General features: G+C 60.0%; 2 protein-coding genes across 9 annotated transcripts; one reads left to right on the top strand and one right to left on the bottom strand.

The window, feature by feature from the left end:
* Nucleotides 1-579: 579 nt before the first annotated feature.
* Nucleotides 580-13,794, bottom strand: SHE (Src homology 2 domain containing E). Of its 2 annotated transcripts, none has more exons than XM_030542340.1 (6): nt 13,019-13,794; nt 11,057-11,186; nt 7,408-7,722; nt 6,718-6,877; nt 5,587-5,706; nt 580-3,805 (listed from the first exon to the last, which is right to left on the bottom strand). In XM_030542340.1, the coding sequence occupies exons 1-6, from the start codon at nt 13,472-13,474 to the stop codon at nt 3,619-3,621; spliced, it is 1,368 nt and encodes a 455-aa protein (XP_030398200.1). In that variant the 5' UTR covers nt 13,475-13,794; the 3' UTR covers nt 580-3,618. The 2 variants fall into 2 exon arrangements, with proteins under 2 accessions (XP_030398200.1, XP_030398201.1); XM_030542341.1 differs by having other exon boundaries at nt 11,057-11,183.
* TDRD10 (tudor domain containing 10) lies at nt 12,088-26,980 on the top strand. Of its 7 annotated transcripts, XM_030542352.1 has the most exons (14): nt 14,215-14,305; nt 15,163-15,190; nt 16,068-16,144; nt 17,467-17,528; nt 18,175-18,245; nt 19,601-19,760; nt 20,277-20,319; nt 21,913-21,994; nt 22,619-22,766; nt 23,388-23,533; nt 24,271-24,425; nt 25,362-25,432; nt 25,990-25,995; nt 26,068-26,980. In XM_030542352.1, coding segments are annotated over exons 2-14 (1,053 nt in total). In that variant the 5' UTR covers nt 14,215-14,305; nt 15,163-15,188; the 3' UTR covers nt 26,098-26,980. The 7 variants fall into 7 exon arrangements, with proteins under 7 accessions (XP_030398209.1, XP_030398208.1, XP_030398212.1 ...); XM_030542349.1 differs by lacking the exons at nt 14,215-14,305; nt 25,990-25,995 and adding an exon at nt 12,088-12,368 and having other exon boundaries at nt 26,037-26,980; XM_030542348.1 differs by lacking the exons at nt 14,215-14,305; nt 25,990-25,995 and adding an exon at nt 12,090-12,192 and having other exon boundaries at nt 26,037-26,980.
* The last annotated feature ends 487 nt before the right edge of the window (nt 26,981-27,467 follow it).

Raw genomic sequence — 27,467 nt, 5'->3', positions numbered from 1 at the left:
AATGGGAGCCAAGCCATTCCGCCAAGCTGGCCCGCCCCAGGAGCAGCAGCCTTGGCCACACAGCGGGCAGGTGCCTGGGACCCACGCTGCTCTTCGACCGTGGCTACATGGGGGGAACTGCCCAGCAAAGCGAGCCCGGTATGATGCCCCTCTGGGTGGAACAGAGGCATTGCTGTGCCAGACCAGAGCCGCCCGAGGCTGTTGGCCCAGAATGGCTAATGCAGAGCAGGGTCGTCCATAGCGACTCTGCCAGTCCGAGCCGCGCAGGCCTGAGCCCAGAGGTAAATCCAGATTTACCCCAGGCTAGCAGCAGAATCCAGCTCAGACCAGCTGCATGAGTTGTGTGTCGCTCACTTCTGGTCACATATTTTGTAAGACACAAAGTTCCCCAAGTGAGGGTGAGAGCAGGAAGCTGACTAACCCCTTCTCTGCAGCAGAGGCACCGAGAAGGGAGAGGGACAGATTTTTTTTTTCCTTAGTGCTGATGCAAATCAGAAAATCCAAAGATGCAACCAAGCACTTATGCAGCGCTAGCAAGTGTCTCGTCTGCCCGGGCCTCAGCAACACGCAGACGCTGGGTGAGGCTGTTCCTTGAAGTGACAGTTTATTTCCACCTAGCGCCATGGCTGCAAGCAGCCTTTTATCTGTTCTCACTGACATTCCAAGACACCATAAAACTACCTCGGGCAACATCATAAATACTTTAAAAACAATTAATACAGCCAAGCAGCTGGTTAAAGACACAGTCTCCAAAAACCAAAGGTCAAACACTGGCCATCGAGCCAGCTGTGCTAACTGCCAACCCACACAAAGCATGATGACCTGCCAGGACGCTCTGCCAATCACTTGCCCAACCCAGGAGTGTCTCTGAGACCTTTGGGCCAGCTGGATGCTCCCGGGGAGGCACGCGAGCTGCAGGCACATGCTAACTGGAATCCCCCGGGACAATGCTAGATCAAGCTGCAGCCTGGCTCGCTTTGGGAAGGGGATTCGATTCCTTTGGAGGGGTGCAGGGCTTGTCCTCTCTGCAAAGCTAATGGATGTGTCGCTCCCCCCCACCCCAGATGTGAGGGTGTTGGTGCATTGCCTGGAGGTGGCTGGCACAGGGTAAGTGGAGCAGAACTAACGCCATATTGAGGACAAAGCCTCAGCCTGTAGCGCCCACAGCTGGCCGGCCCATGTCTCCGGCCAGGCTCCAGCAGGGAGAACCTGCCTGGGTTAGCTCAGAAATTGTCCCCCAGAATTATTTGGTTTCCAGGTCCTGTGGATCCTCCCCTTAGGCTGGGGTGGGGGTCCTTAGCAGTGAGCAGGTTCCCATAAGAACACGCTCCTGCTGCCCTCTGGCCTGGAGGGTGGAGGAAGGCAGGGGGCTGCTCCTGGGCCCTTGCTGTCACTGCTCCAGCTGCTCCCTTGGCTGGGCCAGACAAAAACAATTCCTTAGGCCATGCAACTTAGGGGTAACATTTTCCTCCCTTGCCCGCTCCCTGTAATGCAGAGTCCTCGCCACAGGGTGGCAGTGTTGACCCAAGCACTACTCGGCCCCTTTCTGGTCTCTGCCCACCCCAGGTTGCAGAGAACAGGGGAGCCCCTGGCTCTGTGTAGGGGACAGAGCAGGGGGGGGGGTGGCCGGCACTGGGGGATTTGGGGCAGTTTCCGTCCCCTCCATAACAAACCCCTGCCAGGCACCAAGTCAGCAAAGCAGGTGCTAAGCTGAGCCCCGGCCAGCGATGCACCGATCAGCCTGGGGCTTTGCCACAGCAAGGCCTGGTAGAACGAAGCCCAGCGCCGTACGGCGGCAGCACCTGCTCCCAGGAGTTTACTCCTGGTCCTGGGAAACCTGCTTTGGGGAAAGCACCTGAACAAACTAGAACCATCTCGGGGCTTGTGGCTGCCGGGACCAGGCCCCGTTACGGGCAGGGCATCACTTGCCGCATCAGTTTGTTTTTAGCGGCAGAAAGGCAGCGTACAGGTGGTGCCAGGATCGCTGCCTGCCGCCCGTCAGTCGTGCCCCACAGGAGCTGTCAGGTGCCCCCACTCCATTAGGCACATCCTCGTTAGGGCACTGCCAGAAGCAGGGGCAGGTTGGCCCCTGGGAACAGGCCCATGGGGCAGCCCGGAACAACCCCTCTGTCAAATGCTGCTCCCAGAGGAAAACCGTGGGGGACTTCCCCACAGAGGACCTGTGCCGAGCCACAGTCCGAGTGGAAGTTACTTCCTTCAGCGCTGGGACTCGGCCCACGGAATTACCCTAGTGGGACGTAAAAGCGCATCAGAAAAATGCCCTTCCTGCAATCTAGTGCAAGACCTGCCGGGAGGGCCTGGGCATTACCGGCTGCCAGTGGGGGAGGCTGGGCGTTACCGCCTGCCGAGGAGGCATGGGCGTTACCACCTGCCGGGGGGGTGTGTGTGTGTGTGTGTCTTGCACTACCCGAATACAGAAGCTGCCCTCCGCTCCTACCGCCAGGCTCCTACCCAGCCAGCTCCCAGATCGCTGGCTCTCATGGCCTGGGCCCCCGCCCCTAGGGCTGTCCCTCACCCCACAGGCCTGGGCCAGAACAGCTGCATTTCAGGCTGGGCGAAAAGGAAGCCAAGCGGATCCCTTTGCCATTTGTCATGCCGCCACGTAAAGATACATCCTGCCCCTACGCCGAGCTGGTCCATCTGGCCTGCCAAGCCTCCTGCCCGCCTGGGGAAGCTGAGCACACGGCGCCAGTGCTGGGAATTCGCTGGGGAGCTCCCGTAAACCCGTGGGGCAGCCGGCTGCAGACTCAGTGCTGGACAGCGAAGGCTGCAGGAGTTTGGCCCTGGCTTGGGGCGGGGCAGACTGGAGGGGAGAGAAGACCTGGAGGGGGAACGACCTTGCAGCGGAGGGACACAAGGATGCTCCCAGCAGGGAGACACCTTGCAGTCGAGTCAAACACCTTGCCCTGGACAGAGAGCAGTGGGGCAAAGGGGCCTCCCGGGGCACAGGAGAGTCTAGGGAAGCAGAATGGCCGCCAAGGTGCCAGTGGAGCCGGGCCCCAGCTGCCCACAACCATCAGAGACCCCAGGAAGCCAAAGGGGACATTACTCCTCTAGACAGCGGCTCTGGCTTGGCCCGGGAGGCAGGAGTCAGCAGGGGAGGAGCTCTGGCCTGTGCCAGGCAGGCCAGCCCGGAGGAGCCAAATGGCCCCTCTGGCCTTAAGGGGATTGAGACCAGGACCAGCTGCTCAGCACCGTGCCCACTGCTGCCCAGAGTCACACTGACAGTCCTAGGCAGCGCAGGGTCACCTGAGGCTGGGCCACCTCCCTGGCTGGCCTGCGGGACGATCCACTCCGGCGATCCCTACCGGCACCAAAGCCTGGCAGTTCCGGCTCTCCGTGGGGCAGAGCGTTCCCAGATTGCAGCCCCTGCTAGTGTCCTGCAGGCTGAGCGGCCGCTTCCACGGGGGCACCAACCGCGCTCTGGCTGGAACATCAGATGTGCTGGGGAGCGGGGTCTTTGACTCTGTCCAGGGGGGGCCCCAGAGCACCTGCTGCCCCCGCGCTGCACCTGGCTCCACACGTGATCCCGCCCGGGCCCCTGGCTGCCCCAAAGTCCGTGGCGAAGCCCCAGGCAGCTGGCTGGGTGTGGCCATGCTACTGCAGCTTGCTGTGCACGGGGTGCAGCAGGGTCATGTGCTCCGCCCCTTTGAAAGGCAGCTTCTCGGCGGAGTAGTGATGCACCACCTCGGGGACGCTGCCGAAGACGCCGCTAGTCTGGCTCAGCGTGTACTTGTTGTCCTTGGTCTGGGCCACGATGATGTGGACGCATCCCTGACTGGTCCTGCAGCAAAGCCACGGGGGGGATCAGACGTGCTGGGGAGTGACAGCGGGTGGCTCCCTGGGCCCCACGTGCTACAGCCAGCACCGACCTTAGTGCCTGCTCTTGCTCCTCCCAGCACTTCATGTATGAAACCTCGCAAGGCCCGAGCAGCTTCGTTATCCCCACTGTGCAGAGGGGAAAGTGAGGCATGGGGAGGCTGGGCCCCAGCAAGTTAGTGGCCGACCCAGGAAGAGAACCCAGGAGTCCTGGTTCCCAAGCACTTGAACTCACTCCCCCACCCGAGCCAGGAAGAAAACCGGGGGGGGGGGCGGTCTTGGCTCCTGACCACCAGACCCCACTCCCCTCCCAGAGCTGTCAATAGAACCCAGGAGTCCTGGCTCCCAGGGCCTTCTCCCCCGACCCTCGGCACTCCCAGAGCAGCGGTGACAGGCTCCAGAGGGAGACTTCTCCAAGGACAGTGGCTGGATCAGACCCAGTGGGAACTGCTGGGTGCAGAGCTCCAGGCCGGCTCCTTGTCCAGCATGCTGCCCTGGGGGCAGGGGGTGTTTCCTAGGGTCCAGCCCTGGGCACCACCACCTCCAGGCTCTGCCAGCTAGTCCTGCTGCCAGGGCCTGGTTCTCTGCTGCCTGCCGCACTGCTTCCCAGGCCAGGCACGACGGGGGCAGCCACACGAGGTGCTGGCGAGTCCCTGGTCCGTTCCCCATTTCCCTGGGCTGGGCCCGGCTAGGGGCCGCCCAGGGCCATTCCGGCCCTGCAGTCGCCTCGTCACCAGCCCGGCCCCTGTTTGTTCCCTTCCCTGCTCCGATTGTTTCGGCTCCAGGGGCTCCACTTCCTCAGGAAGGAAACGCCGCCAGCACTGCCGACAACGATCCTCCAGCGCTGCGCCAGAGAGCCAGGCACCGGGCACTGCCGCGCCTCCCAGGGCACAGCCAGCAACGGGGAGGCCGAGGGGTGCGCAGGGGCTCCCCACAGTGCTCCATGTCCACAAGGGGGTCAGGCTGCTCCCCAGAGACCCTTCTGCCCAGGAAAGGTGTTGCTGCAAGGCAGCCTCACCAGCCTGTGCTACCCACAGAGCCCTCCCAGGACTCCTGGGTCCTATTTCCAGCTCTGGGAGGGGAGTGGGGTTCAGTGGGCTACAGCAGGGGGGCTGGGAGCCAGGACTCCTGGGTTCTCTCCCTGGGAAGGGAGTGGGGTGTAGGGGTTAGAGGTGGGGGGCTGGGAGCCAGGACTCCTGAGTTCTATCACGGCTCAGGGAGGGGCGTGGGGTCCAGTGGGTTAGAGCAGGGGAGCTGGGAGCCAGGACTCCTGGGTTCTATCGCGGCTCAGGGAGGGGAGTGGGGTCCAGTGGGTTAGAGGAGGGGGGCTGGGAGCCAGGACTCTTGGGTTCTCTCCCTGGGAAGAGAGTGAGGTGTAGGGGTTAGGGGTTGGGAGCCAGGACTCCTGGGTTCTATCATGGCGCCAGGAGGATAGTGCAGTCCAGTGGGTTACAGCAGGGGGGCTGGGAGCCAGGACTCCTGGGTTCTCTCTCTGGCCCAGGGAGGGGTGTGGGGTCTATTAGTGGCCAGTGCAAGGTGCTCATTATGCCCGGGAACACGATCACCCCAGGGGTGTCGCCCCCCAACGTTTTATCCCATTTCAATGGATCCCAACCACTGCCCTGCTGGCTGAGCTCTCCTGGCACAGGGGAGCCGTATCCTGTAGCCAGGCCCATCCAGCACCTCCGAGCCTGGGGCCCAGATCTCTGCTCTGCCTGCCCCCTGGCAAACGTCTCCGCCACTTACTTGAGTGCGATGGAGTATTTGCCGCTCCCCGTCTCGCTGGTCCGCACCAGGTAACCGGCCTCTTTGCAGGGCTGCAGTCGGCTCTCGGCCTCAGCCCGGGTGATGGCTCCATGATACCAGCTGCGAGAAGCAGAGAATAGGCTGGGTTTGTGAGCATGTCCTGCAGGGCCCCTGAGTCCTGGCTCTGTGGGGTGGGCAACGGGGGGTTACAGGGACTCCCCATGTGCTGGTTGGAGGGGGGCAGTTAGCTCTGGGGCTGCATGGCACGGCACAGGCTCCACCTTTCCTCTCGTTGGTAAAAGGCACCTGCGTTGCCCAGCGTGTCCCTGGAAGCAGCGCTGGGCCCTGGGGGCACGGGATGCTTTAAGGGCTGGGTGTCCAGGCCATCGGAGGCTGATAATCTCGTTAGCCTTAGGAAGTGGCTGCAGATCCTGGGATGGGAGGATACGGGGCCAGGAGGGGGCACAGCAAGCTGCAGATCCCACTGGGCCAGCCCCAGTGTTGGGGTTCCAGAGCCACCACTCAGCTCCTCTGCTTCCTCGTTCCAAAGCCAAGATTTGGAGGCAGGAGGAGGAGAGAAAAATTGATTTTCCAAAGCAAGTGGGGAGAGCCTAGGGCAGAGGGGTCGAGATAAGGGACACCCCAATGCCCTCGGAGGGACAGGCTGGTGGGAAGGGGCAACGGCGAACCAAAGTCACAATGCAGCCTCATTTTGTTTGGGAAGCTCCTGGGGGGCAGGGGAGGGGGGGGCCGGGTGCGGGGCTGGGCAGGAGGTGGGGGCTGGCCGGGGGAGCAGGGGCAGGGTGGGGGAGCAGGGGCTAGGCATGGGCCTCAGCAGGAGGGGGGACCAGGAGCAGGCCCAGGCAGGGGAGGGGGGGCCGGGCATGGGGCTGGGCAGGAGCGGGGGGCTGGCCAGGGAAGCAGGAGCCGATGGGGGAGGAGGGGCTGGGCATGGTGCTCAGCAGGAGGGGGGGCCAGGAGCAGGCCCGGGCAGGGGAGAGGAAGCTGGGTGCGGGGCTGGGCAGGAGGAGGGGGCTGGCCAGGGGAGCAGGGGCTGGCCAAGGGGCTCGGCAGGAAGGGGGACCAGGAGTGGCGCCGGGCAGAGGAGGGCGGGGCAGGTGTGGAGCTTACGGCTGCTTCTCCAGCGCCAGGGCTGGGTCCACTCGCTCGCCCTCGCCATGGTCTGCGAGCGTTGGCTTCAGGGTCTTGGGAGTCCAGCTCTTCTGGCGATGGTGCTGCCGCAGCGCCTCGTCCTTGGGGGTGCCCACCCGCTCCGCTCCCTCAAACTGGACTGGAAGGAAGGGCTCCGTTCACCGTCCGGCAAAGGGGAGAAGTGCCCGACTCTCCCCATCCAGACCCAGCTGGAACGGGCCACGCTCCTCTACCTTGTGCTTGGCCCTTCCCCAGCTCCGGGGCTTCCCCAACCCGGATTCTCTCCAGCAGCCCAGAGCCCAGATCCCCTCCTCACTCCCAAGGACAGGCTCCGGGGCCCCTGCCAGGGGGAGGGCACTGCCCACTGGACACGGGCACCGCACGGTGTGGATGGACACCCTGGCGTATTGCTAGGAGAGCCAGTCCCTGGCCTCTGCTAGCAGGAGAGTGGAGCAGCTCCCCATGGCAGCCTGGGGCCATGTGGAAACCAGAGCGACCCCAAGGCTGCTCCCCTGCAGCCCTGAGAGCAGGTGCCCATATGCCTCTGTCACCAGGAGACCCACGCCCCGCCCGCCCCAGAGTCCCTAGTATCCCGCCAGCCAGCACCCCCTCTCCCCCCCACCGCCTCCTGTGCCCTGCTGGACAGTGCCCCACAGCCCCACCTCCTACCTGACAGAGCCTTCACTATCTGCTCCTTCTTCCACTCCCAGGGCTGCTCGTACTCCGTGGCAGGGCGCTCGTCATTCTCCGGGAGCCGGCTGTCCACCGCCCGCATCTTCCTGTCCTGCGGGGTGCTGGCCGGTGCCTCCCCGGGCTCATAGGGGGTGTCATAGAGCTGCGGCGGGGCCTTCCCCAGCTGCTCCTTGGAGACCTGCCGCTTGGGCGCTGCGTCTGGCCTAGTGCCGCCCTCCCCTGGCTCCCCGGGCCCGTCCAGCAGCAGGATGGCTTTGATCAGAGGGTCCTTGGAGCCCCGCCTGCGGATTTCTGAAAAGCCAGGGGAGAACCAGAGTCAGGCAGCCGCCCTGCAGGCAGAGTAGGGGGAGAGGGCAGCAAAGGGGCCTGCCCCCCTCCCCATAATAATGCCCAGGTAAACACCCTGGAACCTGCAATGTCAGGGCTCAATCCAACATGCCCGATCCTGGGAGACTCCCATGGGCCCCCACAGGCACTGGCCAGGCCTGGACCCATGGGCTGACCCAAGCTGGCCCAGGGAACACTCCAGCTCTGCAAACCCAAGCTCCGGGAGGCAGGGGATTAATGCTGTTTTGTGGGACATCGGCACATGGAGCCGGGAGGGCGAGGTGCTGTCCCTGAATGCTATGGGGCTGGGAAGGCAAGTCCCAGCCGTGGGGCTGGGAAGAGGGAGTGTCCCTCAGGTTCTCAGCACTGGGGTACAGATGAGGAGATGAGTGCTAGGGTGGATCTGGGGTCTCTCTGCCCCTCCCCAAGGCGCCGGTAACAGAAACAATCCTGGAGTTGCAAAGGGATCCTTCCAGCTTGGAGAATAGAGTGGGACGTGCAGGACGGGCTCCCGGAGGAAATGCAGGCAGGAAGCTACGCCCTGGCTGTCCGATAGGAGCCCCTACGCCAGGGCCGGCCAGCGGGCGCAGCGAAGCAGGGCTGGGAACATGCTAACCCTGCCGCGCTCGGGACGTGCATGCAGCTGGCCGGGGGCTAGGGACTCGCCCCGGGCCCCCGTCATGGGCCACCCTCCATGGTCACACTCAGCAGCAGGACCCTTATCCCCCAAGTCACAGAGCCCAGCTGCTCCCCGACGAGAAGGGGGCCAGAGCCGAGCTCAGCCATTGCGCTGGCTCCGGGAGGGGCAGGCATGAGGGCAGTGAGGGGCAGGGACCCTGCCCAGCGCCTAGCAAACAGGAGCCCAACCTGTGGCTGGGGCCCCCGTGGGCACAGCCAAGCCGTCAGCAAAACTACCCGCCCGCCCCAACCCTTCTCCGTTCACCGTGAACCCTGGCGCCCCAGGCCTGACAAACTGCCCTGCATGGAAAAAACCCATCAGCCAATCTCTCATTTCCAGCTTCCGTCCCACTCGCTTCCTGTTATTCCGCCCAGCTGCTTGGCCGGGGCGAGCCGGGGCCCAGCGCAGCGCGACACTGGCTGGGGGACGCTGAGCTGGGAGCTGGACAACCAAGCCCGCCGGGTTGCCAGGCGCCCGCGCGATGTATTTTTCAAAGGGCAGCGGGAGAAAGTTGCTGCTCAAGAGCTTGGCTGTAAAACGAGCTGCAAATTACCCCAATTCCCCAGAGCTCCCAGATGTTCCCCATGCCCCCCTGCTGCTCCCAGACAGCCCAGGAGCTGCCCCCCCCAGCACGCTGGAGAAAGGAACAAAGCCTGAGAACCGCTGCCCACGGAGACGCCCAGGGGAACCTCCGAGGTGAAAGTGAGATGTGCTGAGACAGCTCACCCAGCGGGCTCTGCCAGCTGCCCTTGATCCCACCCCATAGCCCGGCTAGTTCAGCCCAGGGTCCCAGCCTGGCTCTGCCAGTGCCCCTCCAACCTGACTCCCAGCCCCTCCTGCTGGCCCTGCCTGGGGCACCCCTCCTGGCCAGCTCCCCCAGTGCCCCTCCAACCTGACCCCCAGCCCCTCCTGCTGGCCCTGACTGGGGCACCCCTCCTGGCCAGCTCCCCCAGTGCCCCTCCAACCTGCCCCCAGCCCCTCCTGCTGGCCCAGCCTGGGGCATTCCACCCAGCTCTGCCAGCACCCCTCACTCCTGACCCACAGCCTCTGCTGTCCCCACCCAGGACACACAGGCTCTGCTGAAGCCCTGCAATTTCACCAGTGGAAGCTGCAGCTGTCCAGGCCTGGACTCTCATGAGCGTGCACCAAAAGCCCTGCCCAACTGCTTACCGTGATGGACACACCCCGGGTTTGGGACGGCGCCGAGCTCCGAACTGGCAGAGTCCCTGCACACTTGCTCCAGCCCCACCGTCTGGGACAAGGCTCAGCCGTGTGCCCAGAATCGGGGCAGGGAACCCAGCAGCCATCAGGACAGACTTGAAGGCTCCAGCCGCAAAGAGCCCCAAGCATCTAACTCTGCTCACCCCTGCAGGTCACGTGCCCCCCTCTGCTCCCCAAGGTGTGGCCCACCCAGCCTCTGGCTTGGCTGGGGTTACGCAGAGCAGGCTCACGGGCACCGATTACCACCCACACCCTGCCCCAGAGGCACTGCAGTGCCAGTTGCCACGTGCCCAGCACGCCAGCTTGGGGAGGGGACAGACACACCCCTTTGCTGTGCTAGGCACAGTGTCCCCTGGCTACCCCCCACCTGACCCACGGCCAGACACCAATCGGGTCTTCCATGGGCTTTGGATCAGAGCCCAGCAGAAGTGGAAGCAGTAACCCAGGGTATTCAAAGCTCCCCTGTGTGTGCTCATCCCCTACAAGCCATTGCAGTCCCTGGGAGTCCATGTGTGAACGGGGCCAAGCGCCACGGTCCAAGCCAGGCCCCAGCCGCCCCCAGGCCAGTGACCGATGGCAGAGTCAGGCTCCCACCCCTGGGGAGCACCAAGTTCGCTTCCCTCGAGCACTGGGAATGAAGACCTCCCAGCCCAGTGAGCTGGCACAGGCAAAGGCAGGAGCCAGCCAGCTCACGGGATGGGGAAGGAGCCCTGTGCACATTGGGGCTGTCGCTGGCCAGGCATTTGTGCAGCCGAGCCGGCTGGATACCACAGGCGAGAGAGCGGGGAGGGACCCGAACTGGCCCAGACGCAGGTGGACACAGCTCTGGAGCCTGCCCCACTCCAGTTTGGCCAAGGACTCCAGGCGCGATGGGAGTTCTGAATGCCAGGATTGGGCCCATCGTGAGGGACTCGGTACCTGGCCCCATCAAGCGCTTCCCTGGGTTTCGTTCCCCTCTTCTCCGCCCGGGGGCTGCTCCTTTCACTTCCCTTCAGTGAGGGATTGGAGCAGAGGTCAGAGTCCATCGGCCCCGGGTCAGGCCCTGGCCAGAGCCCGCGCTGCTCCTTATCTCTCCCCACAGAGCAACAGGAAACAGCAGAGCCGGCTTCCTGCTCCAGCTCGGCTAAGGGGCTGCTGCAGGGATGGAGTCTGCCCAGCCTGGGGCAATCCCACATCCTACCCAGCTCCACGGCTTCAGGGGCGGGTCTCTAACACCTGCAAATATCCCCCCCGCAGGGAACCGCACGCCACTTGAGTGAGCCTCCCCAGAACCAGACATTCCCCGATTCGGCAGGCAGGGGGCAGATTTAAATATCCAGTTTCAGTACTGGCCCGTGCCTCATCCCGCCCCGAGTTTCCCTTTCCCCGGGGTCAAATTGGCATTCGCCGACCACACACCAGTTATCATCTGCTGCGCGTCGTAGGGCTCCATGTACCCATCGTTCTCCCCCAGCCGCTCCGCCTCCCGCTGGCCCTTGGTGCGCTTGGCGTCATACGGGTCGGCGTAGTCCTCCAGAATGATGACCTGCTGGGGGCAAAGAGTTCTCAACACGCCGGCCAGGACAGCCACAAGCCCCCTAAGGGCCACAGCACCAGCGCACCCAGCGTTGGGGCAGGAGGGCCTGTGTTTCCAGCAATGCTGAGCCCCACAGCGCCCCACATCTTCAACTGGAGAACGGGGTGCTCAGCATCACCACTACCAGCTCCGGGCCCTGCTTCACTGCCACCAGTGCTGCTGGCACAACCGTGCGACATGACTGGGTTCACACGCACGGTGACGGGAATGCTTCACGGTTGGAGACAATATAGTCCCAAGGGGATCAGAAGCTGGTAGGGACAGAAAGACGAGATGGTGTGGCCTGGTGGGGAGGGCCCTGGACTAGAACCTAGACCTGGCTTCTATCCCCTGCTCTGCCATTGCCCTGCTGGGTATCCTTGGGCAAGTCCCTTCCTGCCTCTCTGCCTCAGTTTCTCCTCCCACACTTTGCCTGTTCAGACCCATGATGTGTCCCAATAACGCTGCAGCCAACACACAGGGAGCTCCCAGGGCAGACCAGGCAGCCTGGAGCCTTCACAGATACTGACCCGTCGTGGTGATGCTAGCGGGGAGCCCGCTGCTAACGCACATGACAACCACATGGGGATCATGCCAGCTGATGGATACATGGTAGTGTCCCTGGAGAAGACAAGGCCTCTGCATCGGTGCAGTGCCCAGCACCCTGAATTCAAGAGGCAGAGACACGCAGTCGAAGGCTCTTGTGCCAGCAGGGGCAGAGGGCAGGGGATTAACGAGGCCATTGGCTGCAGAAGCCAACGTGAAATGCACATGCCTATCAGCGTGGAGAAAACACGAGACGGGGGGTGCGGCGTCTGCACCGGACACACACAGTGCCAGTTTCCCCCGGTCTCGCTACCCAATGAATAACCACAGCCTGGGGCCTGGCCCCTGGGCTGGCTACCGGGGGCACATCGGCAGAGCGGGCAAGGAGGGGCCCTGGCCAGGAAGAGCAGCGAGAGCTGTGGGGCAGAACCAGGTGAATTCGAGCAGCTTGGGGCTCCTGAGCCTGGAGTAGCTACAGACCAGGACTCCAGCGTATTGACTTGCCCGATGGGAAGCACAGGACTGAAATACTGGGGCAGGGGGGAGAGGAATCTGTGGGTCAGGGCTGACCAGCCACGGGCACCTCCGTCTGGGCCAGCAGAGCTGCAGGTCGGTACCAAGGTTCAGGCCAGCACTGCCAGGGGCTCTCCGATTCCAGGCTTTATTTAGCTAAACCGCAGCCCCGCTTCCCAGCGAACAGGGTCCTGCCAACCAGACTTTTCAAAGCCCTTCCCCTCAGGAGCAGCCAAGCCGGCAGGGCCCTGCCGAAGGAGGTCAGCGTGGGATCCCTTAGCTGGGGGACAGAGCGCCTATTCTCCCTGTGGCAGATTAACCGATTTGGGATCAAGGGAATTAGGGAAGGGCTCGGGGCCAGGCTGATCAGCTGGGCCGGCAGCACCAAAAGCCACCTCCTGCTCTAGGGGTCCCGTTTCCCAGGAACTGGGGCAGGGAACGAGAACGTGACCTGCCCAGTGCCACGCACCAGAGCTCTGCCGAGCAGAGGGACAGGCGCTCTCCCAGGGGGCGCTGGCCCCCTCGAGGCACCAGTACTTGGCCGAAGGGAAGGGGGTGTTAATCCGTCCGGCAGGGCAGCCCCATCCCCTCTCCCCGGCGCAGGGCAGGTTCCGAGCACGTGGCTGCTGCGTTCCAACCGCGGATCCAGACCAGCCATTTGCTGCCGTGTAGACGTCCCTGGGTGAGTTGCCCAAGCCCAAGCCCACACAGCCCCAGGCGCTACCCGCTAGGCCATGGCCCCTTACCGTCTCCTGCTTGGGACTCCTGCCCTTCTCCTCCTCCGGCGAGGGGCTGCTGCCGGGGTAGCTTTTCCCATTCTTCTCATGGGCGTCCACCTTGATGAGCCGATTCATGTAGGTGCTGCAGCCAGGGCCCTTGGGGGCACCCTCCTGGGGGCTCCCCTCCGCCCGTGAGTTCTTGCGCATCTTGCCCGTGGCGGCCTGGATCAGCCCCTGCAGGTTGTCCCGGGACAGCCTGCTGCCACCGTCCTTGCTGGGCCCCGGAGCCGCCCTGCAGCCCCCCAGCTCGGCCGCCGAGTTCTTGCGGTTTTTGCCCTGCAGTGGGCCGGGGCCCGGCTCGGCGGGGCCCAGGGGCTTCCGAGAGGCACTGCACAGCTTGCCCAGGCTCCCGCTGCCCGGTCTGGCCCGCTCGGAAGCCGTCTTCAGACTGGAGGGGAACTCCTTGAACCACTTGGCCGCCATGGGGCGGGGGGGCTGCCGGGCTACGGCTGGGAAAGGCCGGAGCTGAGATGCCGGGGAGGGGGCTGTGACCTTTGGTGGGGAGGGGGGGATCTGGAGCCTGGTGGGTTGGGGGAGGGGGTGTGCCCCACCCACGGGGCCCGGGTAGGAGCTCCGTGCCTGCTCAGAGCCAGCAGGGGATGCGGACGGGAGAAGGGGTGGTCCCGCTTCCCCCTCGCCCCCGATAAATTACAGTCACGGTGTGGGGGGAGGGGCAGAGTCACGGCAAGGGGGCCCCCATCGCAGAGGTGGGGAGCTGGAGTCACGGGGGGGGGGGCTGGTCCTTAACCCATGGGGGTGCAGCAGTGAGCAGGAGGGGAGACAACTTCACCTGCAGGAGAAGGGGGGTGGGATCCTCCTTCGCCGGGGGAGGCCGGTGGGGTCGCTCCAGGGATCCCTGATCCTTCGCCGAGGGGAAGGGGGGCAAGTGGCGTCGCTCCCGGTCCCTCACCCCGCCCCGGGGGCCCCACGAAGCGCTGCCGGGCGCCCAGCTCCCGGGCAGCCCCGAGGCCTGGAGAGGGTCTGCGGGGGCGCAGCGCAGCGGGGCCGGCTCCGCGGCCAGCGCAGCCCGGGCTCCCCGCCCAGATCCGGAGGGGGCGGTGCAGGGGGAGGAGGCACCGGCCTGCAAAGAGCGACCCACGCCGCGGGGGGGCGCAATCTGCCGCGCAAGGAGTAGGGCGATTTCCAGCGGTGTGGGGGCACGATCTGCGCGGTCAGTGCGCTGCGCGCTTTGCCTCCGGGCCGGGTTGGAAATCGCCGCCCCGACGGGTAGTGTGAAGACGCTGCGCGCGGACGGTAATTACAGACTGCGAACTGCGCCTGTGAATAACTGTCGCCCCCGCGCAAATCAGTGCGCGGAGCCTTGGTGTCCTCGCGCAAAGGCTGCAGCTTGTGCACGGGGGAATCGCTCTGCACGCAGGCAGGGATCGTGCAAGCAGCGCTGGCCAACGCTACGTTTTCGGACTAATTGCAATCAGCAGCGCCGGCCATTAGCGCTGTTCTCCGGCCAGGCGCTGCCGTTCCCAAGAGCGCGGAGTTTGCACGCGGGTCCGAGTGGCTGCAACGCAGGAATTGCGCGCTCGGGCTCTGCACCGGGTCCGTCTCGTCCTCCCCGCGGTGGCGGCTAATCCCGCCCGCCAGGTTTGCACCCGGTGCAATGGCGCCGAGCGGGAGTGGCGCCGCCTCCAGGCTGCAGGGGGCCCGGGACTCGGGGGGCTGGTTGCAGCTGCCGGTGCCCCGAGCTCGGAAGCCTCCCCTCCTTCCCGGGGGTAGCGGCCAGGGACGGGGCTGAGCAGCTCCCCCCTCCCCTCTCAGGGCCCCTCGGGGAACAGACCCACCCCTTCCCCCATGTGGCTTTCTGGGGCTAACTGGCCCCCTAATATAGCCCCCCTTTGGGGGACCCCGAGAGGGAGATTGCTCCTTCCCCTTGCAAGCCCCCCCCACATAAGCTCCTGGTGCCCTCCCAGGTGGGGCCCTGTGGTGGGGGTGCCCGGCGGTGCAGACCTGGCTGCAATGGGCACAGCTCTGCAGGAACTTCTGTGGATTCCCATCTGCAGGTGGCCCCCAGGCTGGCTGGCCCCACCCTTGGGAGCAGCATGGTCAGACGCGCCCCCACCCCCATGTTCACTCACTGTCTCCTGGTCTCTTTGCAGGTTGCTGGGCCCGTGACCCCTGAGCCATGTGAGTAGCTGGGGGAGAGGAGCTCGTGCTGGCGGTGAGCTGGGGGGCTCGGTGTCTGTGGGACTGGGGCTGGGGGCCCTCCTGGCTCCGGGCTGGGAAATGCCCCTCCCAGCTCCTGGGCCCCTGCCCCTAGCATTGCAATGTGCCCCATGGGGTTCTGGGGTGCTGCAATCCCAGGCGCCACTTGGTTTGGGGAAGGTCTTGGGCTACTGCTCCTCCTCCACCCTGTCCCTGGGGGGGCCCTCCCAGCGCAAAGCTCCAGCCCCCAGATCAGACTTGTATCAGGCCCCATGGGCAGCTGGATCCCAGTTCTGCAGAGGCAGTTTCAGAAAATCTTTAGCCGGAATTAAATCTGGCAGCGTGGGGTTCCGCTGGCATAGGCACACCACAGCGCAGTTCACACCTGTTTCAGGCTGCTGCAAACTCAGGAAGCATCACTGCATCAGTTTCCTAAGAGATCGGCTCTGGGAATTACTTTGGGGCAGTTCTAATGTCTGGTCTGTGCTAGGCCAGAGGGCTGACTTGATGATCCCGGTGGTCCCTCCTGGCCTTGGGATCTGTGAATCTAGGCCCTGACCTTGTTTTGAGGCTATTTCGGTGGCATGAAGGCTTGAAACACACACGTGTGAGTGCGAGAGACAGGCCCTGGAGCAAGGGGTGAATCTTGGGTGTGGCCTATTGCACTGCCCTGCCCCAGGGCCCTGAGCAAGTGTCTGACTTGATTTAGTAACTTCCCAGCAGTGCTGAGCACCCAGAGCTCCCTCCCACGTCACCCTCCTTCCACGTTATGACTGTCGGATCGTGGGTGATAAGGTCTCGTTTTGCTGTAGTTAAAAGCACAAAGTGCGCATGTCCTCTGCTCCTTCCTGCCTTTCAGGGCAAGCAGCAGCGGTGGCTGGGGCGCTCCCAAGTCCCACAAGCCCAACGGGAAACCGCAGCAGCTCAAATACTCAGGTAAACTCAGATCCCGGTTCCTTTTCCTCACCACAGCTGGGGTTACTTATGTGGCTGTTCATTTTGCATCCTCCCCACGAAAGCGAGAGAATCATTAACTTTCTGTGTGTTTAGGATTTAACACTGCAGCAGCATCTTTACAAACAGCTGTTCTGTGTCCTGTGACAGGATGGGTCCCTCTTGTACATGTGACCGTCTTACAACTGCTCTTTTTATATTGCAAAGGAGTCCCTCGTTAGAGTTGTAGCTGCTTTTGTGGGGCGCTCTCATGCTGTTAGCAGTGACCAACTTTGCTCTTTCTTTGGTATCAAGGCCAATGGGGTAGAAAATAATCCATGGTAGTTCAAGCCAAATCCTGAATCTGACAAATGGTTAAACCCAGAGGCAGCCCCATCAAATGCAGATGTGAAACTGAAGACACCTTAAGGAAGTGGCTTAATCTTTTGCAGGACCAAGACCTAAGTTTGTACCTGAATTTCCATGATAAACCCTTTTCCGGGGGTTCAGGGGAAGCTGGCATCTCATCCTGCAAACTAATAACCAAACCCTGGATCAGGAGGATGGGAGTGACGTGGGAATCCATCTTTGGCTTTTAAGATAAAAGATGCATTTTATTGTCACTAAAACAGAGCTTGTTTATCTTTTGAGGAGTAAAGTAACTAAAGCGGGGGGGGGGGGGAGGGAGAGAGAGAGAGAGAGAGAGAGTGTGTGTGTGTGTGTGTGTGTTTTGCCCAGATATGCAAGAGAAACAGTAATGTTCTTGTGGCATTGTTAGCATCTGTTGGCTAATGTCCATCATCAAAACTTAGCCCAAAATGTATGTATATAATAGTAGGTTTAGCCATTGAGGGGAGCTGTTTACCAAAATATGCATTTGTGCGTTTCCCCTGAACAAAGGGGAGAGGAGGTCACTTCACACAACTTTCAGGTTTGTTAACCCAGTAATAAGGCTGGAAGACAGTTGGGTTTGGTTGGGAGGGTTTGTTTGTTTGGTTTGTTTGTTTGTTTGTTTGTTCAAAAGTTGTAGCCCCAGTTTGTTAGTGCGGTGTTTCCAGGTGTGCACCCCCGAAGCAGGGCAGGGGCACAGGGCAGATCCTGCATGCCCGGTTTGGTTCTCACAGGGAGGCATGATGCTTGGATGGCTAGGCCAAAATTTGAGTCAAATTTGCTGCAATTATTTAAAAAAAAAAAAAAGTTTCTGTTTCCGGAAGAAAATGTCAGCCTGCGATTTGCATTCAGCCTTATCCATAAGCTTGTCAAGACCCTGCTTCGCTGGAAGCACAAAATGGAATTTTAGGTGTTTTTATTCCTTGTTTTTCAAGGTGTCACCAAGAAAAAGGATTCAGAAGTTTATGTCGGAAACGTCCCGCCTGAGATGACGGAGGTATCTTCACTGCTGTTTTGGAAGGGCCGTTCTCTGCTTTAGTGATATAAGCTAAGCAATTAACATTGACATCCCACCAAGTCGTACGTAGCCTGCTGTCTTTAACTCTTTGTGACGTACGGTTACGCGCAGTGATTTCCCCGCTCAGCCAGCAAATAATCTTCCAAAGGAAACGAAAGACGGTTTGCAAACTTCCGCCCTTGCTCCTGTGTAAGTGCGAACACGGCGGTGGCAGGTCATGGGATTAGTGATGTGCTTGGGGGGAACCTGCAGCAGGAACCCAGCAGTTTCATATAATGGCCGTGAATCTTATCAGGGCAGAAGTCGCTTTCGCCTTGCTCCCCGTGGTTACTCTGCTCCCATTCCCTACTGTACGTCTTTCTGAATCGGGGGCAGGTGCCTGCTCTGCTTGCGTGATCCTTTGCACCCATCCCATTCCAGGGCTGGCTATTCTGTGTGTAACTGCCCGTGTCAGCTGCCTGTCTCGGCACAGACAATAGCTGGACTCACCCAAAATAAAACGTGCTCCCGTCCCTTTGGGAAACTGCTTACAAATAAACTAAGTGCTGCAACCGCTGTCGTTGCCTCTGCTGTAACGAGGCCTCCCCCTTAACCTGGGCTGCTTTGCTTTGCTTTGCTTTCCCAGGAGGACATACTGCTCCTGCTCAGGGACTTCCACCCGCAGCATATTAAAAGGTGCCATTCCGGGCTGAGAAGGTAGGTTTGTTTTTCCTTTTGGCCCTCAGTGTAGTTCTCCCTGTTGTCCAGCTCAGCAAGCTCCCGTCTCTGCTCCAGGGGGCTTTGTTCTGTGGGGATAGAGGCTTGGAGAGCAAATGGCTGATGGGGCATGACCTGGTCCCTGGCCTTTCCTTAGCTTGTTCTGCAGATTGGGTGGTCGTGGTAGTTATCAAGTTATTTCATTCTAGGGGGTGGCTTCAGAAGAACCCCCAACTGGCACCCTAGCTTCTCCCTTCTGTCCAGAAACAGCAGAACAACATTCTGGGGTCACCCTGGAAGCTTTTCTCCACCTGCCTCTCCACATCTGCACCAAGCTAGTGGACGGGAGGCCAAAGGCAGCCTGAGGAGTAGGTTCTCTGGAACAGTTCCTGGAGATAACTTAACCCCCTTATTTTGGGCTTCTCTCTGCCCTATGGCAGTCTGGCTCGTTGCCGTGAGCTCCCTGCAGGTCCGCCCAGTGGCACTTGTTCATTGCTGGGCCATTTCTAGCTTCTTGCTACTGAACACAGCAGGATGGGTCTCTGTGACTGTACCTGTCACAGATTCCCTTGGGACTGTCACCTAACGTGCTGAAATTACCTCTGAGACCGTTTTCCCTGCCAGTCTGGGCCTCCAGAACCCTGCCTTGTTGAGCCAGACACACTAGCCTGCTGCAACACAGACTCAGGGCCTGGTCCATGCTTCCAGAGCTGCAGACTTAACTGAAAACAGCTCAGCAGGTCACCTGTCTCCAGCACCCAGACACCCAGTTCCCAGTGGGATCCAAACCCCAAATAAATCCATTTTACTCTGTATAAAGCTTATACTGGGTAAACTCATAAAATGTCCCCCTCTCTAACACTGATGGGGAGAGGTGCACAGCTGTTTGCTCCCCCAGGTATCAGTCACTTACTCTGGGTTTATTAATAAACAAAAGTGATTTTATGAAGTATAAAAGGAGGATTTCAGTGGTTTCAAGTAATAACAGACAGAACAAAGTCAGTCACCAAGCAAAATAAAGCAAAAACAGGCAAGTCTAAGCTGAACACATTAAGAAACGGATCACCTGTAATCTCTCACCCTCCGAGATGTTCCAGCGAGCTGCTTTCACAGACTAGACTCCTTCCTAGGCTGGGCCCAATCCTTTCCCCGGTACCGTCCTTGTTAGGTCCAGCAGCCATCTCAGGAGGAATATATCCAGTAGGTTATAACCTTTGTTATGATACCTTACAAGAGACCTTTTGCATAAAGCATATTCCAGTTACATCATATTCACACTCATCAGCATATTTCCCTACAACATGGCATGCACCATCACAGAGTAACGTGTCCCCTTTCCTTCCCCACCCCCCCAGCTATGCCTTTGTAGATCTCAGCTCCTCTGAGCAGGTGCAGGCCGCAATCCAGCGCTTCAACGGGCACCTCGTGAACGGACGTCGCCTGTTTCTGAGCCGCACGGGTGCAGACAACGGGAGGAAGGCCCCGGCTGAGACCCAGAGCACCGTGGAAATGCCCGTATGGCTGCTGCTAGCTCTGAGCCGTGTAACTAGCTGTAGGGGAGGCCTCCCGCCGGCGCGTTTGGCCAAGGCTGGTCAGCTGGACCAAGCCCTTTGTGGCAGCACACAAGTCACTCGCCCCTCCCTTCTCTCCACGTTATCAGTGAGACACGGGGGGCGGCTACCCGAAGTGGGGAGTGGGAGGCAGGACAGGCTCTGGGAACTGGGAAGCCTGGGTGATGTTGCCAGCTGTGTCACTGGGTGAATGGGAGAAGTGGGGGCTGCAGTCCGAGACCTGCCTGTTGGAAGAGGAGAATAAAATGCGCCTTTGCAAAGCGCTGTGGGCTCTCTGGAGGAAAGCCCCGGGGTCCGTGCACCATGTCCCTATCCCGCAGCGCTGGCTGGTACCACCATCCAGAGCCCTGAGCTGCTGCCCGCTGTGGGGAGCAGGCAGGAGGCAGCGCCTGCTCTCTGGGTGCTTCCAGGCCGTGGGGGCTCGTGTCTTGTATTGTGAGATCAGCTGTTTTCTTTGCAGGCTTTGGAGAGAGTCCCTAGGGGAGAGCTTAGTCTGAGCCATGGTAAGCTCCAGGGGGGTCCCGGCCTGCTGCCTCCGGCGCTGGTTCCATCAGCAGCTCCCCAGCCCCTCCCCCATGGTGGCTGCTTGTGAACTGAGCTGTCTGGCTGTCCCATGCCCCTGTGTTTGACAGGAATGATCAGGGAGGGGCTCGTTCCACATGCCTCTGGAGACGTCCTAGCCCAGGAGTGCAGACAGCAATTCCGGGCCCCAGGGCAGGACAGTCAGTGCCCCCCCCCCCGGCACGCACAAGCCGCGGATGCCTGACATTCACCCGTTCTTCCGGCGCAGCCAGGGCTTCATGTTCCCAGCCGGTGGGGCTGCCAGCTGTCTAATCGCGCAAACCCAAAGACCCTTGCCCCGCCCTGACCCACCTCTTCCCTGAGGCCCCACCCCCTGCTCACTCCACCCCCACCCCATCCATCACTCGCTCTCCCTCACCCTCACTCACTTGCACCAGGCTGGGGCAGGGGGTGTGGGCTCTGGGAGGGAATTTGGGTGTGGATGTGGGGAGGGGTGGGGTTCTGGGAGGGAATTTGGGTGCGGGGGGAGAGGGGTGTGGGCTCTGGGAGGGAGTTTGGGAATGGGGGGGTGGGCTCTGGGAGGGAGTTTGGGTGCAGGGTCTAGGCAGGGGGTTGGGGTACAGGAGGGGGTCAGGGGGCTGGCACTTACCTCAGGCAGCTCCTGAAAGCGACCCACACACCCTTTGGCAGCGGCTCCTGGGGGGGGCCCCAAGGGTTCTCTGCTCACTGCTGGCCACAGGCACCGCCCCCGCAGCTCCTATTGGCTGCAGTTCCTGGCCAATGGGAGCTGTGGAGTCGGTGCTCAGGGCAGAGCAACTTGTGGAGACCCCCCCCCCCAGGGGCCACAGGGACGTTCCAGCTGTTTCCCTGGGGCGGTGTGGAGCGAGGGCAGGCAGGAAGCCTGCCTTAGCCCAGCTGCACTGCTGCGGGCGGTGGCCGGGGGCCCCTGGGCAGTTGTCCCCTTTGTCCCCCCATCGGCTGGCCTGTCCTAGACCCAAGGACATTAGAGGTTGCACAGGCTGGTAGGCCCAGGAACCTTGAGTGGCTTCTAATTCAGCAGCCACCTGTACGCTGATCTGCTGCTGTTCATCTTATTCCCAGTGTCCCCTGCCCGTCTCAAAGGGGAACATCTCTTGGGCTCCTGCTTTCCCGGCTCCTGGCTTTGCAGGAGCTCGCCTGTGTTTTCCCTAGTCCCTGTTGTCAGCAGCTCACCCTGCGGATGCCAAAACACAGAACCAGCTCCAAACACCAGAACTGTCCTACCAGAAAAGGCGGCTGCGACTCTGGTGCCGTTCAGGCTCCTGGTGCACATGGGCCTGCTGGGGACGAAGGAATTCGGTCGCCCGAGGGCCTGGCTTAGCTAATTTGGGAGGCGGTTTTGCGGGGTGACCAACGCCGCTGGGCACGTTTTGGTTGCTCCGGTGAAATCTCGCTGTAAGGTTTCCAACCCCGTTCTCCAGCAGTCGCGCGAGCTCCCGGAGCAGGAGGAGAAGGCGACTGAAATCCTGTCTGGCGGATTTTAATTAAAGGTCTCGTTTAAATCTCAAACTGTCCTGTTCTTCCTCTGCTCCTAGCAAAGGCAGAGACCCAAACCCTGCAGCCGGCGCCTCCCGATGCAGCGAGGCAGATCTGTTATGCGGTTCCCATGGAAATGAGGTAAGCACCAGTGCCAGGGACTCCTGCGCCGACCCCGGCCTGCCAGCATCACCGGCTCTGGGATAACTGCGCTGGATGTTTAATGTTCCTCACTCTGGCATCCTGCCGCTAGTTCAGTCCTGGCTGCCTGGCCGAGGCGGCCATGTTCCATGCCGCTGGTAACCTCAGCAGAGGATTTCAGTTCTCTGACCTCCACCAGGACAGGCCAGTGCACCAATCCACTTGCCTCACCCCCAAAATAGCTCAAATGTCTTTTGGAGACGCCACAACTCCGCCGACCCAGGTACCTAGCCCCTAATTCCCTCCCACAACCTGTGCCTTGGCCTCTCCTAGCCCTGCCAGACTCAGTCTTCTCGTAACTCTGGGAACTCATTCATTGCACCTGCTGCTCTTTGCTTTGCATGTATCTAATCTGCTGGGCAGGTGAAGAGAGATGGAGCTGTTGCTTGAGGCCCCTGTAAATGAGCATGCCGAGCCTTGGAGAGAAGGAGCCTTGGACCATGGATGAGAAGCTCTCTCTGTCAGCTAGATTACACCCTCTCTTTCCCACCTTGTGCAGGGCTGTACCACATGAGAAGCCTTCCCTTTGCTGACTGTCCTCTTAAGCTAGTTTTTCCTCTCCAGGGGTTCCTTCTTGGCACTCATGCTAAAAGACTGCTTTCAGGATCTGAACTGGTTGGTGTCGATTGCAAAGCTGCACGGAGAGGCAGGGCTGCTGGTGACGGATGCTCTGCCACAGACCCCGTACTTCTGGGCCATACACCTCACAGAGGTAGGCACGGGGAAAGCCGGGCTGTGAGTCCTTTCACAGGAGCCCCTGCGAGACGGTCGCCTTGTTCTTGGTGTGCGTGTATCGGACTGTAACACGTGTGTTTCTGGGCTGCATGTCCTGGGGTGAGAACATGCCGGTGTCTGCGAGCAGTCTGCGTAATGATCACGTAGGCCCACGAGGAAAAGGCCAAACGTGCAAAGAACTGCAGGGAGCTCTGCTTTCCGGGAATGGGATGATTGATGCCCATTCTGAGCACGGTTTCACACTGGAATCTCTGTGCTTTGAATTTACAAGGCTCAAAGGCACAAAGGGATGAAGGTCCAGTCCCTCTCCAGCCCTGTTTTGTTTCTGCTCTGGGGTCTTTGCTCCCAAGCCAGGGACATGCTGAAATCCCGCTGATGCCCCCTGGGGCTACGCGTTTTGCTGAATTGCAAAGGGAGTGAACCAAAGTCCGGCTGGATGCACGAGTAGTCCGAAGCTGGGGCGGAGGGGAGTGGACAACAAGGCTGTCCCCTCGGCTGGCACTAGAGTATGAGTGAGTGGTGGGGGATGTGCTGCGCTGGCAGCCTGGTGCGAGGGCTGGCATTGAGTGGGTTCTCTGCTCTGCTCTTTCCTTGGCAGGAAAGTCACTCGAACATGCACAAGCTGTTCTGCCAGCTGGCGGAAGAGGAATCCAAGCAGCCCTACCTGACGAGGCAGGCGGTGCAGCGAGGGACCCGCTGCATGGCAGAGTGCATTCTGGGGGAGGACGGCGCGGCATGGAACAGGTTTAGGGAACAAGCTGCATGCTCAGAATGGACCGGCTGAGCGAGAGGCAGTGCTGAGGCCAAAGGGGTGGGGAGTGGGGGGGACATTCACTGATACTGGTCCCCTCCGACTGTGCATGGAGGGCATGTGGCACCTTTCCTGGTCTGCAGGTTTCTTAGCGCGCCTTCACCCTGTGCAGGAGCCTCTCCCTGTTACCGAGCCGCAGCCGCTCTGTGCCAGCACTGCCTGGCCGCTGCTGAGACGGGGAACGAAGCGTGAATTCCCCAGGCAGAGGGGCAGTCGAACTCAGCAAGTGCAATTATCCAAGCTGGGGTTTGTCCGCATGCTGGGGTGAACCTTCGAACAAAGCATGCGCCGCTCTAGCCAAGCTTTGTGGTTCACCAGCCGCAGTGTCACCTTGCACTATGCTGGTGAGAGGCGCCCCTGCTGATTGCCAAGACCCAGCTCATCTCACCTGGCTTCTTACTTGAAGGTCTCTCATGCAGGTATTGACACGGCCTGTCCTGGCTTCGCTCTCCCGGTCTGAGTTATTGAGATGGCAGTAGATAATATTGCAGCCAAAATTCCATTTTGCTGCGATTTTAAGCTGCACTGTTTAAAAAAAAACAAACCACAATCCCCTAACCCCTGAGGCAGTCAGCTGGCCTCTCTCTCCCGCCTCTTTGCAGGACAAATATTAAATCCTGGGTCCTGTAGCTTCTTTCCAGGCTCACGTGCTCCTATTTGACCCTCACAGGTGCTGGGTCTTGGAGAAAGTGGAAGATCTTGCAGTGGTTCTCTTTGTTGACTTTGGCCGTTCAGCCACTGTTCCTCTCAACTCACTGCGGAAGCTGGATGAAGATGATTTCTGGGACATAAAACCGCTGGCCCAGCCCTTCATGTTCCAAAAAGGTACTAGCCTGAGGCTCCGATGTTGCAAAGGGATCCGTTCCCTCTGATGCTCTCCCTGGAGCCCTTTCTTTGCACAATCCGTCGTCGGGCCTTTTGCAGCCTCCCATGGGCTAGAACTGATTTTAAACTTCAGTTTGGTAGAAACAACCTTCTGGTTGTGCAGTGCCACTTAGTGGCCAGGTAGGTGTATTGCATTTGACCAGCTGAAGGTTAACCTGTCGGCACACAGTAAAACCAGCATTTTCAGTATAACCCCCCCAATTCCCAATGTGGAGGTGCAAACCAGGGCTGGAAGAACGCTCTGCCGCTGTCAAAGCACTGTGGTTTTCTCTGCTTTGAATACTTACAGCCCCAGTGGCAAAACATCTACCCACTCTTCCAGGAACATAGGTCTTATTTTACCCTGAAGGTCTTTTGATGCCTTTCTCCTTTCTCACTCCTGCTGCTGGGTTGCTGCCTAGTGATGATGTATCACAAACTCCTAATTTATCATAAAATGTTTGCTGCTCCTCAGAGCAGTTCAGCTCCTAGCGTGGGTTGGGTGTAACGGGAAGCCCACCTTCTACTGGCTTTTCTGGGCAGATAGAACTCTCGTTTCCCGCTGGCTTGCACCCCTCACCCTGCCAGCACTAGTTAATGCCTCTGATGAAAATACCACCTTGTTAATGGGATATGCTATAGCTTGCCTGGAAACAGAAGAGCCGGTTCCTATTTGCCTGTCTTGGTACCCACCCCAGGGATGTTGTGAGGATACAAAGTCACATGGAGCTGGGCCTTAACCCTGGATCTCCCAGGCCAGCAGCCTATACACAGGACCGACCTGCCAGGCCCCTGTACACTCTGGAATCACTTGGCTGTTTAAAGTGATGAGTTACTGTCCTGCATTCCTCCATCTGATGCGGGGCAGAACCCCACTGAACCCTCTTTGTCTTCTAGAGATTGTCTCTGCAAGACCCATGGTCCGGCAAATCCTGCGAGGGAAGGTGGTTGGCCCGTCTCGCCTGGAGGTACTATGGAGCCCTGAGCACTTGGGGTGTGTGAAAGGCTCATGTGTTGTTTGAAGGGATGCTGCCCTCCCCAAAACGCATATGGCCATTGGTCATGTCTGCCATCACAACCCTGGGGTCGTATTTCATTGGGTGTGACTGTCTCTAAACATTGGCCCAATGTACATACCCAAGACAGCTTTCTGGTGTGTACACAGCAGGGACCAGTTCCCCTGGGGCTCCCTCCCACCTCTCTGTGATATCTTTACCAGTCCTACACCAGCCTCCCTGGAACGGGACGAGGGGGAGGGAGGCCTATAGCAGCTTTCTGGTGTGTACACAGCAGGGACCAGTTCCCCTGGGGCTCCCTCCCACCTCTCTGTTATATCTTTACCAGTCCTACACCAGCCTCCCTGGAACAGGACGAGGGGGAGGGAGGCCTAGGGCAGCTTTCTGGTGTGTACACAGCAGGGACCAGTTCCCCTGGGGCTCCTTCCCACCTCTCTGTGATATCTTTACCAGTCCTACACCAGCCTCCCTGGAACGGGACGAGGGGGAGGCCTATGGCAGCTTTGTAGAGGAGGTTGGAGACCTGCTAACTCCTGCCCCACTTGCCTTGCGCCAGCCTCACATCCTGACATTCACCTTCTGCACAGAGGAGGAAGCTGAGGACCTGTGAGCTCTGAGCTGAAAGTCCCCTGCCTCTCGCTGCCCAAAGCAGGAGTGGAGCAGAGAACTGCTGGACCTTGGAAAAGTCGTCTTCAGCCTGAACCAGCCTTATTAACTGGCTGCAGTGTTGTGATTGTGGGGAGGGGGCGTCTCTTAGTTCTCCAGGTTTAGTGATATCCCCAGTTAGCTTCAAGGGGAAGTTACCTAGTTTTGATTTTTCTGTAAAATTGTGAGGGGGCTGGTGAACTGTCTCTCTGGTGCCTGACTATTAAATGGAGCCTGGCAAGTCCTGCTAACGCTGCCTCCGCTAGGTGTGGGTCTGCCCAGAGTGCCTGGCTGCTGGACAAATCCCTGTTAGACCTGCATGTGCCCTGGCAGCTTGAAGGGCCTGCGGGAGGGTTGTTCCCTCAGTGCTGTTAGGGCTGCAAGGCCTTGTCCTTTCTTCAGCAGGACTAGAGACTTCAGCCTCCGCCTGGTGTCAGGGCTTGTAACCGGGAGCCAGCTCTGCCTGTTGTCAGAACAGCAGGGGCCTGGGGCAGGCTGTGCCCACAGGCTTATTTGGGTAAAGCATCATACAAATCTCCAATTTGTTACTCTCACAAACTATGGACAGGGGCCAAATGCTCAGTTCTGAAGAGTGACTAAACTGCTGAGGGCAGAGGTTGGTTTGTTTTTGAAGGGGGGAAGAAACTAACAGGGCTCTGGATAACTGAGGTCTGCCCCTAGTGTCTGGTTTTGGGGCTTGGTTGCTAAGTGGCTCAGAAGAAAATTGCTCTGGTCCTTTGGGTGAAAGGATGAAGCTAGCTTAAAGTAAATGGTTCCAACCTGGCCCACAGGTTTAGATCAGAAATTGTCAAGCTTAATTTCACAAGTGAAAGTCAGTGGGCAGGGCTGGTGGTTGTGAAACCACTGAGATTCTCCCACAGGAGCCTCCAGAAGGCTGAACCTGAGTTGTAGAATCCCTTTTTCTGAAAGGAAAACAAAGCTGTATAACGCTTGCCTGAGGCTGGCACACATGCTATCCTGGATGGCTTTGAACTCAGCTTTGCAGCTGGATAGAACATTTTAGTGAGCTGCTCTGGCCCATACCAAGAGCCAGCTATCTGCTGAGTTTAAAGCTCTAATCACTGGGGAAATCTTATTTTGGCTACGGTTCGAGGGAAACTCTCAGAAGCTCCAGCATGAAGTGGCTTGGCAGCAGTATCCAGGGTGTGGTTGATGGCACATCACAAGAGTTCAGCTCCCTCTATGAACCTCTCCTGCAGTCTTACCCGTGTCACTGCGATCCTTCAGCAGAGTATTTTACCATTGTTCAAGGGGGGGAGGGGACTTGTGAAGCAGGTTTCAGTCTGAGGGGAACTCCCCTAAAATTATTAAGGAAAACAGC

Source organism: Gopherus evgoodei, chromosome 24 (genome assembly GCF_007399415.2).
Source record: "Gopherus evgoodei ecotype Sinaloan lineage chromosome 24, rGopEvg1_v1.p, whole genome shotgun sequence".
NCBI classification, from domain to species: Eukaryota; Metazoa; Chordata; order Testudines; family Testudinidae; genus Gopherus; species Gopherus evgoodei.
This window is presented reverse-complemented; position numbering and strand designations above follow the sequence as displayed.